This window comes from Crocodylus siamensis, chromosome 15, assembly GCF_052110815.1.
Source record: "Crocodylus siamensis isolate JL-2025a chromosome 15, ASM5211081v1, whole genome shotgun sequence".
Lineage (NCBI taxonomy): Eukaryota > Metazoa > Chordata > Crocodylia > Crocodylidae > Crocodylus > Crocodylus siamensis.
The window spans coordinates 39,289,169-39,309,657 of record NC_143409.1 but is presented as its reverse complement, the minus strand read 5'-3'; the positions used below and the strand labels follow the sequence as shown (position 1 = coordinate 39,309,657).

Below are 20,489 nucleotides of genomic sequence, written 5' to 3'. Positions count from 1 at the left end.
CACAGGAATCAGATCAGGCCCCGAATCTCATGAAACATGAAACCCATTTGTCCCCATATGGGAGAGGTATACACTGCTAGATGGCTAAGAGTGGGACAAAGAACAGCTGTCTGGCTGCTCTATAGTCAGGTTGCTGGAGCCCTACAAGATGCTACTACAGACTTGAACAGTCGAGCAGACTCGAGCCTGAATGCTGTTTTCCTCAGCATTAGATGTCAACTGGTGAACACATTTCTCAGTGAAGCAGTAATCATCCCCCTGGCTCAGGAGTTCTGCGCAGGCTAACCATGCACACAGGTGACCCTCCAGTTTCATATCAGTGTTATTTGCTCAGTGCTATAAAGGCTTTTAGCACTGCACAGAGCATAGAGGAAAAACAAGTGCCTGCCCTTCAATGATCACAATTTACAGACCACGCTGCATCACACCTATGTAAACTGCAGTAACCTTCCTGAAGCCAGCAGAATCCCTTCAGATTTACAATGGTTTAAATGAGAAGTAATACACTACATGTTCCTGACTCAGCCAGTGCCTACATGGCAATACAAGATGGTTGCAACTACTGATATACGTGCAACAAAAGAAGGTTGATTATATTGGGTTATAAGGATTGACGAAAAGGCTTATCCTGGCTGCAAGGAGACATGCGTGATCATGTACTCACCTATCTGGCACACCTTAGCAGTACACATACATACACAGTGGGGCATGTGGGATATCACAGCTCAAGAGATCAGAGGAAAAAAGATTGCTGAGGAATACTGAAAGCAGTGGTTGAGTCATGGCACGTAGAGGGGGAGCTGTCAACCATACCACATCTGAGGCCAACTTGCCCAATGTACAGCTGGGTTGGAAGGCAAATGAACCAGGGGTTTTATATGAGCCTCTTACTTCAGAACCTGAGTTAGAAATGGAGCTGAAATGGATTGGGGTCAATTGGGAGTGTGTTGTACAACAGGCAGGGAGATCAGTGACCAAAGCAAACAAAAGAAAATTGCTGCCTGGATTTTAGGTAAATGCAGGCTCAGTCCATAATGCAAAGATTCTGAATCCCTCTACTCCACCCTTTCCCAGTGTCCCATGGTGCTGTTAAATGTACAACTGTTTAAACAAAATCATCTATGAAATCCAAACCAGGTATTCATCTACCTAAGATTCTCATCTAACCTGTATTACCATACTACCTCAAGACCTCACAAAACTTTAATGCACAGATCTCCACACTTCTCCTTCCCTCCATCCCAACCCCACCCCAGGAAGCAGGCTTGTGTTATCATGTCCGATTTATGGAAAAGAAATCAAGACATGAGCGGAGTAAGTGGCTTGTCCAAGGTCACCTCAGGAAGTCTACAGCATAACGTAAGATTGAAAATTGAAGTCCTGAGGCCAGGCCAGCATCTCCACTATGGAGCCACTCTTCTCACTGCCCCTCGGAATTTGGGTGTGAGGTTTTGGCTTTGACTTTCTCAGGTGTGCAGAATCCCCAGTGTTTCATCAAAGAACATGTTATGTGTCCCAGAGACGCAGCCACTCAGCCTCAACACAAAGGAGGAAGTATATATCAGGCAGGAGTCCAGACAGCTGTCACAAAGATTTTAGGAGGCTGCTCACCTGGCTTTAGATGGGTTACTGAGGAACCCACTTTGAGAACAGTTCCAGATGCCTCGTGTCCCAGTACCATTGGCTTCTTCACAACAAAGTCCCCAATTCGGCCATGCTGCCAGAAGTGGACATCGGATCCACAGATCCCAACAGAATGCATCTTCAGCAGCACCTCTGCCAGGGAAGAAGAAACAGAAGACTGAGAACAAATGCCAGGACTGACTGTCTCTCAAGAAGACAAGAAGATGCGGCATATGCCTGGGGAAGGCTTTAGGGACTAGCAAGTCCCCATCCTGCAGAGCAACACTCAACATGACTGGCAAAAGGGGAAGAAAAGAGTCTATACCCTTTCTTATCTTCTAATGCATATAAGCCCTACAGTGTGTAACGATGAAGCACAAAAAGCCCACTTCTTAATTTTTTTTGCAAAAATATTTATATAAATAAATATATACCTCTACAAATTTGTCTCATGACCATTCTGGTTCACTCAATAGTCCAAACCACACCTATGCAGTTACATTATTGTCTTTTCCATTAAAATAACCACACTGTGCACCCAGACACCCACGCATCTGTGTACCCATCACCATCACACAAAGGATGGCCCCAGTGTTTCCCTTCCCTCTCCATTCCCCCCACCTCCCTCCCAATTCCCAGCCTACTGCCACCACTTGGTGAACAAAGGGAAGAGCAGCCTAGAGCTGCTTGAGAAGTTCAAGGAGGAAGCCACTCTTTGCCAGCACTTACTGATGATGAACAAAGAGGAGAAAAAATGAATGACCTGGGTCTCATTTGCTTTTCAATTATGTGGCAGGTTTGGCATCTGGGTTAATCTGGAAGTAATAAAGCTCTGAATCAGGAAGTAATAAAGCTCAATTATCCCTAGTGAGTAACGAAAGAACAAAAAAATTGCACCAAATGTGCCCAGGGGAAGGCATCATCCCAATTTAAAGCTGTTATCACTTCAACTAGGGTAGGAGGTGTTAAGACTCTCAAGAGCAGTGTGTCTCTTAGGAGAGGGAGATGGACTTGCCCAAATGTTAAGACTCCATTTACCCTGAAGAACAAACTGAATGGGGTATCACAGAAAAAGATGGTGGCTAACTGCCTCATTACCTACTCATGACCATGAGGGGAGGACTTTTACTAAGACAACCTCAAAGGTGGGACTCTTATTGAAGATTGCTTATTTATTCACTGTTGGCTTTCCCAAGTCTATTCTGTGTCCCTCTTACCTTTCCCCACCAATTAAAGATTTTTCTTGTGAACCCTCATACTATGTTTCATGCACTAGTTCTATGTGCCATTTTCTAGTACCTGTATCTATCTGTACTAGAAAATGGTGCATTAGACTAATCTACTGAGCAGTAATTGCTGTGCATGTCTAGACAGAGATGCTTTACTGAGCATCTAATGTAGATGCATCCTGTGTATACCAGCCATAGGGTTGGAATAACAGACATTCATTGATGGAAATAAAGTTCTATCTAGAGCTACTGATCACACAGTAGTAACCACTGAAGTTAACTGGCATACGGTTCAGATATCAGCAGCAACTCCTAGCGGATAGATACAAAACATGACATGCTCTACTAGATGTTCTTTTCTGGATTATTTTATACTTTACTGTGAACACTATAGCTGATTTTGAGGTTGGCATCATCAAAGGGCACAAAGAAAATTCCCCCCAACACTTATAATCATAAAGTAAACCACAAGGAAGATGACAAGCAACTATACTCGAAACCTACCATTGGGACCTGGTTCTGGGATTGGGCGATTCTCCTATAAGAAAACAAAGCAGAAACATTCAGTTTACATGCAGCCTTGGGAAGTCACTGAGCTTCAGAAGCTTACGTCCATGTAAAAGGAACTCTAGGTAGACAAGCATGATATGCAGCTTGTTGAAAAGGTGAAGTTACTATAAAGGTGTATGTATAGGGCAGTAGCTTCTCCACACTAACTCCCTGTGTGGACACTCTGTAAGGCAGCTTCCTCCACTTTCACAGCAGAACATGAATGTCCACACAGGGAGTCAGTGGGCTTGTCTACATGTGCATGAATGTGCCTTTTCTAAAGCATATTACATTTAGTACCTCTAATGTGAGGTATTAAATTAATGAACATTAGGCTGTGCTACTGCGCAGCACAGCAGCACATTTGCATGCTTTTTTAGTGACATGTAATGCACAGTAGACTATTTTACTGCTCATTAACTTAATGTCATGTTTTTCACGTGATACTTCAATGCACAGTAAAATAGTCTACTGCATATTAAAGGGCATGTGTAGATATGCCCAGTGTGGAGTAGGTATAACTTCCACGTTTAGACAACCCCTCATGCAGCAACATTTTCCAACATGGAATGAGCTTGAGGTTTCAACCAAGTACATTAACCCATGACTTAAAATCAGACTCATCTTCAGGAACCGGAGGATAGCTTTGGAATTACGAATCTACAGTGTAAAGCAGCAACAGGTAAAACTGAGTCAGGATTAAATGCCCTGTTCTCAATGCCATTCTCACACCCCCTTCTTGTGCCGCTACTTGCCAAAACAGCAGCTCCTTGAGACTGTTCTATGAATGAGACATTATCACGTTGTAATGACTGGGCCAATCATGGGGGGGGTGAAGCACAGAAGGGGAAGATGACAAAATACTCGCAAAGTTGAATGCAAAGGAATCGTATTCTTTAAACATGAACACAATTAATGGGAGCGTGAAACCAGCAGGGAAAAGCAGCCATTCAGCTGTGTGTGTCAGGGCATCTCAATACTCTGCCATACATAGAATGGGTTTATTACAATCCCCAGTCACATGGGAACCCAAGAAAAGGTTATTCATATGTTTGCAAGGCCTCTATCCCTTTCTCCCTGTATTTAGATGCAGTTAAACACAGTGCCAAAATACAGATATATATACTGTGCTTTCAAACCCTCTCTCTCTACAGTACAGCTTACTGTCCAGGGCTGCTGGATAATGGGGAGGATACTTAGATTTCTGATTTCTAGACAGCCATGAAGTTTCTTCCTAACTTTAAGAACAAGTTAGAAGGGTTTTATTGTCTTTTTTAAATGATCGCTAGTTAGAGACCTGCCCAATTGAAAAAGTTTTACTGACTTCAGCTAGGAGATGGTTCAAACACACAGTTTTTGCTAACTTCAGTACTGTAGCTTCTAGAAAGAAGTGGACCATGACTGCTCATCTATCATACACTGCCTCCTAAGCCTAGTTAACTACACCCACAAAACCTTGTGTCCTTTGATCACATATTCTTTCTGTAAAGAATTTCCAGTTTAATCACTGTAACTATTACTGGTCATTTCATGTTACGTCTTGCAGCAGAAGAGTAAACAACCGTTACATGTAAAGAGCACAATTGTGCATTGGGTTTATTTCATTGCGCCATGCTAACTTTTTGCTATATTTCTTCCAGAGAACCCTAACTGAGTAGTTAATACACTTATCTAGATTTGAGAGACAGATGGTTTTATTTTGCTTCACAAAATATCAGCTATGATGGTCAGCATTTAGAAGTTACCATTAGAATTTTACAGCAATAAAAAGAACCATAGGAAAGTAAAGTTGGAAGGGACATCACAAGGTTATCTAGTCCAGCCCCACGCTCAAGTCCAGATCGTCCCTGACCTAATCATGCCAACCAAGTATCTGTCCAACCTGCTCTTGAAAATTGTCGGGATAGAGATCTCACAACTTCTCTAGGCAGCCTGTTTCAATGCTTGACCAACCTCAGTCAGAAAGTTTCTCCTAATCTCTAACATAACTGTCCCCTGCTGCAGTTTAAAGCCATTGTTCCCAGTCCTGTCCCCTATGGCGACAGAAAAACACACCTCCATCCTCTCTACAATCACTCTTCAGGTATTTGAAGACTGTTATCAAATCCCTCCTCAGTCTTCTCTTCTCCAGACTAAATAATCCTAGCTCATTCAGCCATTCCTCATTAACTCATGGCCCCCAGCTCCCCAGTCACAGATATGTCCACATCCTTCTTGAAGTGGAAGACCCAAAACTGGGCCTAGCACTCCAGGTGAGGCCTCACCAGTGCTGCAAAGAGTGGAAGAATCACTTCCCCTGATTTGCAAGCAACTCTCTAGCACCCATAGGGGTAAAACCACTACAGCCAAAAGGCACTGCTAGGATCTGAACCACAAATTCTGTGGCGAGGCAAGCAGCGGGAGCTGTGGCATTCATTCACCAACACAGCAAGTTTGGCAGCCATGGGGCTTAAGGCCACCATCACTTGTCCCACCACAGAATTTCTGGTCCTGCAGGCCATGAGTTAACCACCCACAAGCTCCATGTGATGTGCAAGTAGCCATTTGGATAGCTCCAGTCAATGGCAGGCAAAAGCTCTTGTGGGGGGGAAACTGCGGAGGCTAGAACTGTCCCCTTAGAAAGGTGATGGACCAGAATGGATATAATGAAGGCATATAAAATATCACAGGTGCTACTGGAACTTGCTCTGTTGGCTTTGTCTAATAATGCAAGAAGAAAAGGCAAGTTCAGGAAATTAAAAGGCAGCAAATTCTAGACCAATGCTAAATACTTTTTCATGTAACATGTAATTAGGCTGTGGTAATTGCTCCACCAGGATGTCAATGAAGGGAAGGACTTCTGCAAGCCTGAAAAACAGACTAGACACTGAGATTAGCAACAACGATACCTAGTTAGAAGCTAGTACTAACAACTTACTGAAGGCCCAATCAGAAACCTCATGTTTTCGAGGTTTGAGTCAGTTTCTAGTAAGAGACAGATGTCACCTGAAGCTGGGGCCACATAACCCCGCAGCCACTATTGCAGGTTTCTTACAACTCTTGCTGCAGCATGGGGTAATGCCCATTGTTGGAGTTGTGATACTGGACTGGATGAACCTCAGAGCTGATCCAGTACAGTAATTCCTAGTTTCCTGTAAAAGTAGCCGTATGTTAGACATGTGCCAGATGCAATCAATTAACAGATTTTATGTGTGCTTTTTAATACTTTTGGCTGATGTTACATATATCTCAGAGTTGGCTGCCAGCCACACAGGGATGTACATAACATGGCTTAGTGTGGTCATGCATTGTTTGCACTTCAAAGTTGTGGTAAAAATAGCTTGCTTCCCTGTGAATCATTATACTCAGGGCCTACTACAGGTGACTAAATCTGTGGTTAATCATTTACAGACATCAGATCAAAACTGTTTGTACACCTCAGTGTTTATCAAGTCTCATTAATACAAAAGATTTCTGAAGTTCCCTCTTACAAACTGTTAAATGCAAATAACTGTGGCTGCCCCAGGTGTTGAAATCAGGATCACGTACTCAACTATCTTCAACTGGAAATAGGAGCCCAAGTTGAAATACTTTAGAAACCAGGTTTTCCCTGGGTGAGCCTATTGCAATGCAAGCCCTGGTTGGATCAGATCTGTTGCTCTAACTTTAACCATCCTCTCTTTTAGCTGAGCAGCTTTTGACGTAGAGCTGAAGGTTTACTTAGGGGGATTGCAGAGGAAGGGGCAGAGGTCAGACAAACAGTGTTTCTTCATATACACTGCTGAGTAACATCTAGTTCTGTCATCCCCTCTTCCCCCCAAAAGAGCAGTGTTTGCAGGTCAGGTGTTGAGAAATAGGCATACAAGAAGGACAAGAAAGTTGATATCCTGTTACATAACTAGATATATACATTTCAACTGCTTTTACTTGCTCTGAACTACTTCACATGTTCACTGCCCCCTTCTTTAAGTGATCCTTTCATTTATATAATGGGGTGAAACAAAAGTAATCAATTGTTCTAGCAGCTGGTATTTAGCTTAGGGTGCATCTGCTTCTTTCTTAGAGCTGGAGAAGTGGATTTTGTACCCCAAAGCTGGTGTAATATCTTTCCCAAAAATGCAGCTGGTGCAATAAAAACTATCACCAAATACTTCTGGCAATGCTTTACTACCATTTCATGATGGAAACCTTTTCATTTCTTTCCCAGCAGGCCCTTTGTGCACAGGAACATATATAAACTTGTTTCCAAAGTTCGTTTGCTACTAACAGCAATATAAATACATAGGCTCTTAGATTCATTTTTGCCCATGGCTGTATAACAGAAATGCCTACATTTTGTCCAGCCAAGACTTTGAAGACTTCCCAGAATATGCATAAAACAAAGTTGCAGCTGCTTGTGTTGCAGTCCACAGACAACAAAGGTTATTACTCAGATCGGGAGCACTGAGTGTTGTAACTACAGGCTCCATGTAGTTGTGTAGTTGTGAAACTCAGTTGGCCACCACTATCCCAGGCAGTACCCAAGGAAATTCATATGCGTGTCCTTTTTCTATGGCTATTCTTGCAAAAGCTGCTTATTTTGGTGGAAGGTGGCAGGGCTAAGGCCTGTCATTCTGCAACATACATGAAGAAACTTGTCTTCTTCATGCCATTTCATCTACTCCTCTCTTGGCACTACCCCTCAATAATCCTTCAGCCCTACCAATGTCCAGCTTCCCCAAACAACTCTTTCAGCCCATTGATCCTCATTCTCCTCTCTCAGCCCTGTCTACGCTTAGGCCTTCCTTTTTATTCTGGTGAGGAGTTATATCAGGATGCACAAAGGCTCATCCTGAGCCGAGTGGCTCATCCAGCTCGCAGGGCTAAAGCGGGCCAGTTTCTGTAGCCAATGACACACAGGGGAGTAAGGTTTTGTACCACAGCAGTGATAACCAGTGGTTCAGTTGACTGGGGGCAGCCTTCAGCATCAGTCAGGAGCAAGCTTGTCCCCCCCGGCTCTGGGAGGAGACCCCAGCTTCTGGGTCCTGACCTTCCCTTCATTGGATGTCATCCCCTCATTCGAACCTCCATCACACATGTAACAAAAGGAAGCTCTGTTTCTCCCGTACAGTGGGTAATGAACACGTGAAGCTCCTTGCCACCAGACCCTGTGGGAGCAGATTCAAAAAGGGCCCGGCCGTGTCTTGGAGGAAAGGGACATGAGCAGCTATGGCGCCTGGGGGTGAGGGGCACGGCCCTTCACTCAGACCTGCTTAGGCCTTGAATGCTGGCGGCCGCGAGCGAGGGAGGAGCAGTGGGAACCCCAGGGCCGCCCTGTTCGCTCCCCTTGCAGCATCGCCCTCTGCCCTGGGACACAGGCGAGGGGCCCGACCTGGCCAATGGCCCTTCCAGCGCACCTGGGCGAAGCTGCCCTGTTCCAAGAGCGGCGCCCGGGGGCGGCAAGGCGGGCAGACCCGGGACACCTCCGCCGTGGGGAACCGTCTCAGGGGCCCGTCCGGGTCCCGGGCCGCAGGGGAGGGGAGCGGGGTGTGGAGAGCGGGGGAGAGGCCGTCACCCTGCACCGGGCCGGGCCGGGCGCGCCCTCCTCACCCCGGGCCCCGCCCGCCGGCCCACGCGCGGGAGCCGGGGGATGTCCCGCCCGCCCCGGCCCGGCCCGGCCCGGCCGTACCAGGCGCAGGTCGCCCGCGCGATGCACCACCACGGCCAGGTTGGGGCCCTGCGCCGCCGCCGCCGCCGCCGCCGCCATGGCTCCGCCGCCCGCTCCCGCCGCCGCGAGCCACCTGAGTCCGGCTCCCCCCCCCGCCCCGGCGTGGGACGGCCCGGGGCGACCCCTGCCCCGAGGGCCGCGGGAGGGCGGCGCTTCCCTCCGCACAGGCCGCCCGCGGGGATGAGGAGCCCCACAGGCTGCCGCGGGCACGGCCCGCCTGCCCGGCAAACGCGAGCGCCACAACGCGAGACCTTGCTCGCAAGGCAGGGCCGGGCCCGGGAAGTTGGCAGCGCAAAGCCCGTGTCACAATGGGCGACAGCACAACGGCCGGTTCTGGGTCAGGCTGCGGCTCCGTCTTGCCCAGTCTCCCGTGGGCGCGTTCCGTCCCTGGCCCGCTCCCACCGTCTGAGGGCCGGTGGGGCCGTGCAGCGCGCTGTGCTCGGTGCCCCCTCCTCGGCGCACTCGTGCTGGACGTTTGACCTCCGCTCCCCCCCGTGGTTTTCAGTTGCCCCAAGGAAAGAGTTATTATGTCAGGAGGGCTGATAGCATGACTTGGTAGGGCGAGGCCCGCGCCCAACGGCATCACAAAGAGGCCGGTGTCACAGCGGGGCAGAGAAGGGGCAGTGAACTGGGGATGGCCAGGGTGTTTTCCCACTGCTCCTCTCTCACTTGTGGCCGCCAGCATTTAAGGTCTAGGAATTTCTGATTCAGAGGCTGCGCCCCTGACTCCCAGGCTCAGTAGCAGCTGAGATCCTTTTCTTCCAAGAATTTGTCCAATCCATTTTGAATCTAGCTAAAAACACCAACAGCATCTTGCTACCAGATTTTGTGAGCTTCCGCAACATCTGGTGGCAATATGCTGTTGGGGTTTTTTTGCCTAATTGCAAAAAAAGAATCAGTGGCCTGTCTTCCCCGCCCTCTCCTGCCCACCAAACAGGATTGCCAGTTCCTAGCCTTAACAAAAGGCACACTGGGGTGTGTCTACACAAGATGTATAAAGGCTAATTCTGGTGCACATTCGTGCAGCGGGCAAAACCTGTGCTAATGCACTAATGCGCAGTAGATTAATATCACTACAGGTACTAAATTTACAGATACTAAAAATTACAGGTAAAATTGCAGGTACTAAACTTAATGCACCATAATTACGGCACATTAATGAATGTGTAGACGCATGCTGTGTTTCCCAAATTATGAGACTGGCTTAAAAATTAAATTTTTTTTCTTAGCTATTGTGTTGGTTTTTAATCATTATTTGATTATCTTTTCATCCCAGAGCACTTTACAGACCATGAACAAGTTAGCATTTCATGGTCAAAGGTTTTTAAGTGCTGCAAAACACTTGGCATTTTGGACACTGTTGCATGTTCAGATGTTCTGCCACAAGCAGAAAGGCTTGTGGAAAGGAAGAGGAGTCGTTCCTGCCATTGTATGTTTCCAGGAGCTGGAACTCTGAATGAGACTTCAAACAACATATAGCTCATGGTAAAATTGCAGAAGATATCAACAGTGAAAAAAATACCTGAAAAAATGTGTGTGTGTGGGGGGGGAGAGATGACTAACTCAGAAGTGGCAACTTTTATTTCATTATTGCATTGCAACTTTCTAAAAATCAATTTAGGGCTGAGATGAGAGATGAGAAGCTTCAGACGCAAATAAAAACAACAGAATTGCTGTAGAAAATTATAAGCAATCTAAAAATTGAGGGTTGAATCTGAAATGCCCTTTGATCTCTAGCGATGTCATTACTTCAGTGATGTAACAATGCAGATTATCTGTACAGTAGTTTGGTATTCTCTGCAGCAGAAAAAGTTTGCATGATTTGAATTCCAGAACAAGGTATTTCCTTTATTTCAAAAAGTGAGCATAGCAAATCTTACAGGCCATCAAGCTTTTGGGAATGTTTCTAGTCCTGAAGGACTCCAGCAAAAAGATCCTATGACCAGAGTCCTCCCCTCCCTGTAAGTAATTATTTTGAGACTGCTTGTATGAATAAGGATGAATTACATGTGTAAAGGCTGAAGGATCTGGCCTTTGGTCTTGTTAGTGCTCTCCTTAAAACTTCACCCCATGATTTCAAATCCAGCCATCTGTAGATGGCTGTAGATGGCTTTCATGGAGCTGGATCTCTTTGGCTTTATCTTGCCACCACTGATTTTTGATTTCCCAGATGCTCCTTAGAGCTTGGCTTTGAAGAGCTGATATGTTTCCTTCTTCTGCTGAGATAAGGTGTCATCTTGCCAAGCAGGCTGAGTCCTTCTCTTCCTCAGTTTTGTTCTCATTGAACCAATCTTGGTGTGGACAAGTGATATAGCCAATGGATTCAGCACATGCAATATGGACAGCGCTTTTAAACCCCTTCCAAACTTCATCAAAATTGCTTTCCATTTTGGACAGGGCAGAGAACTTTTCATGGAAACACTATTGGAGATCCTTGCAGACCTTTGGGTTTTGAAGGATTTGATGTTGACCTTCACATTGCTTTAGGTGTTTTTGGTGTTTTGGAGCAATCCAGATGTTCACCATGGTTCCAACAAGACAATGATCTATCCAGCAGTGATAAGTTCCTTGCATAGCTTGCACAATACAGACTTCCTTTCAATCCTGGGCTCTACCAATAACATACTCAAGGTGGTGCAACTGCTTAGAGCAGGGTGGGGAACCTCTGGGATGCTGGTTGGTTGGGGACTCCATTTCCCAGGCATCCCTGCCCACATGGCTTGTGCCAGACCTCAGCCGCACCGGCAGCACACATGGCAGAGCAGCACAGAGGGCTGCTCTGGAGCTGCCAGGAAAGTGGGACAGGGGCAGCTTGCTCTGGAGCCGCAATCTGTAGCCTGCATACTCCAGGCAGGGGCACACATGCAGGGGATCATGGCTCTGCCCCAGCTCCAGATAGGCTGTCACTGCTGCAAGGAGCTGGGGCAGAGCCATGGTCCCCTGCATGTGTGCCCCTGCTCGGAGCATGCAGGCTACAGATTGCAGCTCTGCCCCGGCTTCAGAGAAAGCTACCCATTTTCCACATTTCTAGCAGCTCTGGAGCAGCCCCCTGAGCTGCTGGTGTGGCTGAGACTGGGATCTCCATGGAGACCGGCACAAGCCATGCAGGCAGGAGTGGCTGGGAAATGGGGTCCCTGGCTGACTGGATCTGGCCCATGGGCCAGACATTCCCCATCTCTGGCTTAGAGTAAGTGTGTCTCTATGTGGTCTTGTATTTCTCACTCTGTCTGAAGATGGTGTTTGTGATGACAAGACCACACTCTGCATGTTTGCTCAGGAGAAGGATGCCATTTGAGTCAGCTTTCCCTACTTCCTGCCTGATGGTGCCACTTCACAGTTCCAAGTCACATTTGAGTCTAGTATTGAAGTCACCAAGGAGAATGATTTTGTCCTCCTTGTGAGTATCAGTATATGGCCAAGGCTGAAGCACAACTGTTCTTTGACATGATCAGCAGCATCAAACGTTGGGGTATACACACCGATGATGATGGCATACTGGTTGTTGCTGAGATGAAGACTAAAGGTCATAAGACATTCATTAATGGCCACAGAGAGCTCTATAAGTTGATTGATGAGCTAATTCTTGATGGTGAAGCTGACACCCTGAACACATCTGTCCTGGGCCAGTATCCCTTTTAGAAGAACGTGTAGCTTGCACCCTCCTTGAGTAGCTGGTCCACAGCAGATAGCCTACTTTTTTTTTGTCTCAAGCAGTGATTCTCAACCATGATGCCATGGTACCCTGGGATGCCTTGAGATCTTTTCAAGGGTGTCGTGAAGTGCCACACAATGTTAGCACCATTAGGTGTGCAAACATGATTCAGAAGATAAACTCAGAAATTTCAGATAGGAATCCATAGTGGTAAAACCACTGTGATTTGCTGTGGTCTTTCTGAGTTCTTTGTATCAGAAGAATTGCTCTCTTAGTTTTCTGTAGTAGAAAATCAAGTGAAAACTAGGAGCTGGCATTTTCTGAGGGGTGTGTTGAGTCTATCAAGGGGTGCTTTGAGCCTAAAAAGGTTAAGAACCACTGGGCCAAAGTAACCAATGTCTATGTTACAGTGTTTAAAGTCCAGGGTTTAAAGTCCCTTCTGCTTGTGAAGAAGAAAAAATGCTCACATTTGTTTTTCTTTAAAAAGTATCTAGGAAATTAGACATTAAAAACAACATTAAAAGAATGGTGTTAAGAATGCAAAGACAGGCACATAAAAGTTAATAAATGTCACAGCTGAAGTTGACCATTCACCCTATAATTCAGCCACCTTGTGATCATGCATTATGCTAGAGCCTTTAATTGAACAGTCACAGGTTTTTTTTCAGGAGGGCCTTACTGTATTCTGCCTGCAGGTTGCTATCTGGGTAATGCAGATCTCTGCTTAACCAAAAGTATTCAATGCTAAATTCTGCTCTCAATCCCCATGGTATATCAGACAAGACAGAAAGCAGAATTTGTCCAGTGGTGTGAAAGCCCTGTCTGCATACAAGCTCGGAGCTAGTAGTTTATTTTGCATTAACTTTTCAGTTTGTCATAGTTCCAGTTCAAGGTGTAAGTAAACATTTGAAATAAGGCAAAGTAAATACCCTCCCATATTAAAAATACCACAGCCTGAATTTCCAAAGCAGCCCAAACCTTTCTTTTTTTGGCACAGGTGAACCACTAATTAGTGAGAATAAAAAGAAATGTTGCCTGACAGGTTATTCCAACATGGCCAGGTTTTTTGTATCTTCTTCTTAAGCAAGTAATGCCACAGTTGTTGGAGACTGGGTACAGGGCACAGACAACTCTTACACTCCTGTCTAATATGTGAAGTTAATCGAGTGTATGTTGATTGAAAAGTTCTTATCAAGTTCAAAATACTGGTTGCCCATACTAAAAGAATGTAATACTGCTCAAACTAACCAAAAGATTTCCTCATACATGAAAAAGTTAATCTCTATCTGGGTTCATTTGTGAAACTTGTAGGCTAAAAGAAAACAACCTATGACTCTTTCAACCTTAATTTCAGTGTTGTTACTAGAATATGGTACTTGTAAAGTTGAAGAAACAAAATTGTGATTATAAGGAAGGAGGAAGAGAGTCAGCTGGTCCTCAAAATTCAGAAAATGTTATTGCCTCAGTATTTAAAGCTCCATGGTGCTGAGTGCAAGGGAATTACTGCCTTTCCAAACAAAACTATCATGGCTGCTGTAGTGGGAACAGAGATCAGTTGTAAAGGCAGATAAACAAGAGACTTAGAGTCAGATCCTATACCTATAAGGCACCTAAGTGAACTTCAGCACCTAAGTACAGTTTTGTTCTACCCTGTTTGAGTCCCTGAAAATCCATCTGCATTTTTGCATTTGCATTTTTCAATTCATTTTTGTAACATGCTGCTATCTTAGCCTTAAAAACAAGTCACAGCCAGCAAAAGAAAGGAAGACTTCCTCCTTCCTCATCCTTTGTATTAACTGATTCAAGCAGTGTGGTGGTGGAGTAGAACTACATGGCAGGCCTAAGTCCATTTAGGCATCTAATATGCAGTCTAGGTCTAGGATCTGCTGCTTAGGGCCAGCGCAACAATTGGGTAAATCACTGTCAGTACTGGCATGATGATTGATACCTGTTGATGATCACTTGCGGAGTGAAATGCATCCCTGTGCAGAGAGTCAATGCAAGACCTCTGAACCCTTGTTTAAATAAAAGGGCTTTGGTGCTAGCCTCCATATAGACTTGAATTTCATTGCTGGTGGCATCAGCAATGATATCCAGACTACTGTAGCCCTTATGTGAACAGACTGGCTGCAGAGAAACAGAGGTGAATTGCACAACTTCCTATAGGAACCGATCAACATTTTCACTGTAGAAGAAACATTACCAAAATATACACAGACAGGATGATACCATAACACAACCTAGTATCAAAATACCAGCACAAGTGATAGATCTTGCCTGATGACAAGGTGGGGAGCATGAATTAGTTCACTTAGCAGGTTTGCTTTTTTGTATAGTGTATGGGTTTGCAATTACAGTACATACAGTATGTATGTGTGCTCTGTATTTGAAGGTATTTAATAAGACAATAAAATAGGTATGGCAATTCTAGCAGAAGATCCGGGGATACTTGAAACATATGGACATCTCCAAATGCTGGATGCAACAACAGAATTAGTGACCTGCTAAAAGTAGGAAAGATTTTGGTACAATGGTGGGTCAACTCCAACCATTATGTATGTCCTATATAATCTGGTGCTTTTGGAAGCCCAGATGCTGGAATCTGGTGGCCAACTGCAGGAGAAATTTATCTTTAGTTTTTCTAAGTAAGTTTCTAGCCCTCATAGTTGTGGGAAATGTTTGAAAACATGATGTGAGCATGCCTTAAAGGCACAGAAATCAGAAAGCAAATAAAAAGAGCCCAGATCTTATTGTATACATAATGAGACATCTTATTCCAGTTTAAACAGATATACTTAGAAGAAGGCCTTATCAGTTATCGTCTGGATCTGGAAGCTGGATGATGATCAATACCTAACCCCCAGAGTAGTCTGATTCTTTCCAGTTTGGATGCAGAGGTTTCTTGTTCTGACCTCTCCTGGACAGCAGCTATTATGGGATTTCCCATAATATAATACAGTGCTGTATAGTAAAAATAATCAATCCCCAGGAATGGTTCTGGTGTTTTCTGTCAGTATGTGTTAATATGGCTGGAGTGAGTACCAAAGTATGCCAGAGGGTTTTCACGGGCTCTAGAAATCCCCTATTTATCAGCACAATAAGCCTGCCAAGTATGGAGGTAGGTAAAATGTCCAAGAGGTTATGGGTGTCTTCTGAATTATATCCAGTGGTGTACTGGGGTGTCTGCCATGCTTCTGATGGCTTCTTGAAAGGCTTGGAGGTAATAAAAGGAAACTAATTTTATTGTGATCTCAGCATTTCAAGCACACATCATAAATCTGTTTGTGGGCTGATTAATGATTTTTCAGTGTTTGCCAGGGGCAATATTGTCATTGCTAAGTGAAATAACACTATTCAGGTCAAATGAAGAGCTGCTCTTGGAAAACAATATGCAAATGATCTATGTCATTTACCCTCACCCCTAACGCTGCAGTATCAGAGTACCTCACAGTCTGTACCCAAATGACACAACCTCTCTAGAGACCACAGACTGAATTCAGAATTGAATCACTTCCATATTAGAAAACAATATTCCTCTGCCTGTTAATGGGTGGGACAAAATGAAATGACATTTCTCATCCCCAAGAGCTGTGGTCATTCCCTGGAGGACATCTCCTGAAAAAGGAGTGCCTGCGTTGTAGTAATAGATAAGCTAGAGGAAATGTTCTTGTTTTGTTTTCATTTTACTATAACATCTAATCCACACCTGCACATTTCATCAATGCATTCAGCATCAGCAATATAAAAGGGTTCCATAAAAGGCTAGTCACTGTCTTAAATATAGAATCAAGTAATTAAGCACTAGAGCATGAGCCAGGAATAATGCTCACTTATCATACAAGGAAGCTCAGCAAGGCAGAAACCTTGGGCTCAAAATAGAGTCAGAAGGGCTGAAGAGGAAAAGAACACCATCTTAACTCAAAGATCCAATTCCTTCACATCCTGTTAAAGACCAGTTTAGGAAGTTTTCAAATATGTTATTGTTACTTTTGCCCTAGTTCATGGGTTAGGGTGCTGAAGGGGAGTTTATAAAACGATTAAATGTAGAACACTTTCAAAAAGTGACCTAAAATAGCTTTTCTAGCCCTAAAATTATCACGACTCTGAAGTCCATTCGGGAGGTGCATCTATACATACCATTAGTGGGCAGGAATAAACTGCAGAGCTTATTGCTCCACAGTTTATTGCCTCCAGGGAGTTCTTGGGCATGAGGTTTATACATGCTCCTGGACCGCAGCACATTGAGCCCAGTCATAGCAGCCCCAGCTAGCAGGGAGTCCAGGGGCCAGTCTGCCAGTCCGGGGTTGCTCCAACTGGGTTTATGTGCTGCAGAGGGGCTGGCTGGGGCACAAGGCTGCTTCAGTGAGGAGGTAGCCAGCAGGCAGCCCTGGCACTGAAGCACCCTCGTGCCCCAGTGAGCTGGCTCAGTGTTTACATGTGTGCTGCTGCGCATGAAAAAACTCCGCATTTGTATTTACAAGTATTACCCAGCTGCAGAGTTTAGTAGTTTTGTGCACCCTAATAGGGCCATCTGTAGGCACTGAGACATTTACTGCATGGTTGATTAGTCATTTGCACAGTAAATGTCTCGTGTAGTTGCACTTAGGGTATCTCAGAGCCAAAACTTAGGTTTGGGTCCCATTAAGTTGACAGTTGCCTGGTCCCTGTGTGATCAAGGCCTCCACTTCCAGGCCAGTGTGACCATGAGACCTAAGCCAAGTGTATGTTCAGAAAAAAGGGCACTGTCCCAGGGTTGAGTTTGGATATTCTGGGCTTCAGACAGGTATAAATGGCAGGATATTTGTCATGTGAGAGAGAAGAAAAATGACGTCTCCAGTTGCTTGAGACTGCTAAAAATAGGATGGGAATGCCAAAGTGCCTCCTGTTGAAGGGAGTTGGGAGAAGGGGGTAAGTGTTAGCAGAAGGCAGATGTCTTGGCTAAAGGTGAGTGGAACTTGCAGCTACTACATGCTTTAAAGCTTATTCCATGGATTAAGTGATCTCCAGGTATAGTGATTCACCTATACATCACCACTCAGACACGGGGAGTTGATCCTGCTACACTGGATTCCATGGAAGCTCCCTGGGGGTTCAGCAGGAGCTGGGTCACACACAGGAGAGACACCTGGACTGGTAAGCTGCAGTGCTCACCTGAGCTAAGCAAGGAAGACAGGAAATCTATCAGCACTCCTGCCATTCACTTCCCATCTCTACCACCTATAATTAGAGTAAGGAGAAACAATTAGTAAGTGTGATTCCTAGAAATGTCCAGCTTGAGTTTCCTGTTCCTGTTCAATCGAGACCTAGAAATCAATAGTTCCATATCTTCTCTCTCTCTCTGGGGTTCACATGGGCACAGCAGTAAGGCAATGCAGATGGGAAGGGCTAGCTGATATCATTCAGGGCATTTGAAGGTGGGCATCAAAAGACAGTTATGGACATACCACCTGAAGAGGCTGTAGGCATCTTAGCTTTCCTGCAAAAACGTACTAAGTGTGCTAAAGTTCAGCTACACTGCACATGCCCAGAACTGCCTATAGTTAACTGAGCTGAATATTTTGGTGTCTTTACCATGCCTAAAGCTATCTGGAATTTAGAAAAGTGGTGTGACTTCACTAGAGTCCCTGGTGGGGGTGGGGGTGGGGGAGGGCAGACTGACTGGTATGCTCTGAGCATGCCCTGACAGTCCTGAGTTCAGCAAGCAGGACCACTTTTATTCCTGAATGACAGCTTTTGCTTAACAGCTGTGATCAGAGTACTCCTCTAGGAAGTAGGAGACCTCAGTTCTAGGCCCTCCTCAGCCTAATGGGATTTAACCCACATCTCTCATTTCCCAGAAGAGTACCCTGATCACCAGGCTAGAGGCTTGGCTGGGCCGTATGTCCCCTTCAGCACTCCTGTTAAAGCAGTGATGCTGTGCAGGAACACATGATTCATGGGGTCAGCGAGAAAGAGAACAAAGAGGTGGACCTAACTCAGCATCTCAGTGGTGAAGACACTCCCCATGGAAAAGTGGAGCCCTGGTTTCTGGTTCTTGATCATGCATTTTTCTTTTGTAACCCTTCTGCTAAGCACCTGTCAGCAGCAACAAGGGCTGGGTTCAGTTCTGGAGTACTAAATATATTTCACCTGGGCTTGAGCCCCTACCCAGACTACCTGGGAAACACTAAATGAATCACTAGGTTTCCCAATAAAACCAACAACCCTTTCCTCGCAAGCAGTGGAAACACAACATCCAAATTTATTACAAAGAATAAAGAAAAATCAACAGTAAACACTAACTATAATTTTAAAACACTATAAACTACAACACAAGGTCTATAGGCGGCACCCTCTTGGGGAGGGTTCACTCATACCCAGGCAGTCAGGGGCTTGGGGCTCCCCAGTGGGTAGTTGTGTGGCCTGCACCCCTATACCTGCCCTGCAGCAATGAGCTGGAGACGGGGCCCACACCAGTGTCCTATGAGCTGCTCCACAGGTCCATTGAGCTGCAGGGAGCTACTAGATAGCATAGGTCCTTCTGCATTGTAAAGGGCCCCTTGTTGCTCCCTGCAAAGCTCTAGCACTGATCTACGTGGTGACTTTGAGGATTTCACTGCAATTTTCATCAGCATATCACAACCCAAAGTTTCTAGTCTTACTCCCAGCTCTGCTGGGGCAGGGAACTACAAGAGAACTCAAAGAAAAACCAGTCAAGCAGCAAAAGAGCCTGAACTACAACCAGCGCCAACCATGCTGCTTGGTCAGGACACATTGCTACAAAAGCAACAACATGTGCCAGACCCAAATCATGCCAGGCCCCAAGCCAGGCCCAGACATGCCCTAAACGTACAGCAGGGCTCAGCAATACGGCTATGCTGAGACACAACATCTGTAAAACCATAAAAGCGGGACTCAGGCCTGTCCTGCACTGGGGCCTGAACACACAACAAAAGAGTGCCAGGTCTATTTGGCTGTGGCCTGAACATTTAAACTCAGCTCTGCTGTTATGCTGAGACCTAACAGCTATGAAACAACAAAAGCACTGCCCCCCCACACCCCATCCCAATCATCCCACTCAAAATGTAGAAAAACAAAAGGGGACAGAAAAGGGAAAAACCAGAGGTCTCCAGCTCTGAGACAGACTTTCTCTCCCTGTATCTGAGGCTTTCCCTTCACATAGCTTCAGTTTGCTTCTCCAATGAAGAGAGGGGAGACCCCCACCATGAGGAAAAGATATTTTGGCTCCCTGTTCAGCATTTTTTTTGTTTTTTTAAGGAAAATTTTTCATGTTCCAAGTCAAATCAGCCAAATCAATTCCAAATCCATGAGTCATTCAAGAACCAAATGTGGCCCTACTACCAGCAAACATCCTCCACCTCCGCCTGGAGCTTCAGATGTTTCCAAATCCTTTGGCAGGCATCCTATGTGAAGGCCCAAGCCTGGAGGCTTAGGGTTCAGATGCCCCCAAGTTTCACTTGCCCTCAGCCATATGGCTGCAGGAGGAAGCTAGGAGTCTCTCATTTCCATAAAGTGCATGTAAAGCCAAGATCTTCCCACTGGAAATGAAAGTGGGAGGTTAACTATACATTACCTCTACCTAGGTACTACCCTGTGCCAGAACTGCAGTTATCCCCTTTCCCTGGGAAAACTGCCTTAGTGGTCACAGTATTTCCCCTGCCAGGTTTCAGCTTTCAGGTTTCAGCAGCCAGAGGAAAGAAAAAAAAGAGTGCCAGGAAAGAAAAAAAAGAGTGCCAGCCCAGGTGGTCCA

General features: G+C 45.5%; 1 protein-coding gene across 1 annotated transcript in view; it reads right to left on the bottom strand.

Moving 5' to 3' along the window:
* The window catches only part of SORD (sorbitol dehydrogenase), a 32,867-nt gene extending 23,566 nt beyond the window's left edge, over positions 1–9,301 (bottom strand). Inside the window, exons 1-3 of the mRNA XM_090028871.1 lie at positions 9,049–9,301; positions 3,357–3,390; positions 1,612–1,776 (exon numbers count right to left, since the gene is read on the bottom strand). Coding sequence (XP_089884997.1) covers positions 1,612–1,776; positions 3,357–3,390; positions 9,049–9,126 — 277 coding nt within the window. The 5' untranslated portion in view covers positions 9,127–9,301. The remainder of the gene's footprint in view (positions 1–1,611; positions 1,777–3,356; positions 3,391–9,048) is intronic.
* Between the last annotated feature and the right edge of the window lie 11,188 nt (positions 9,302–20,489).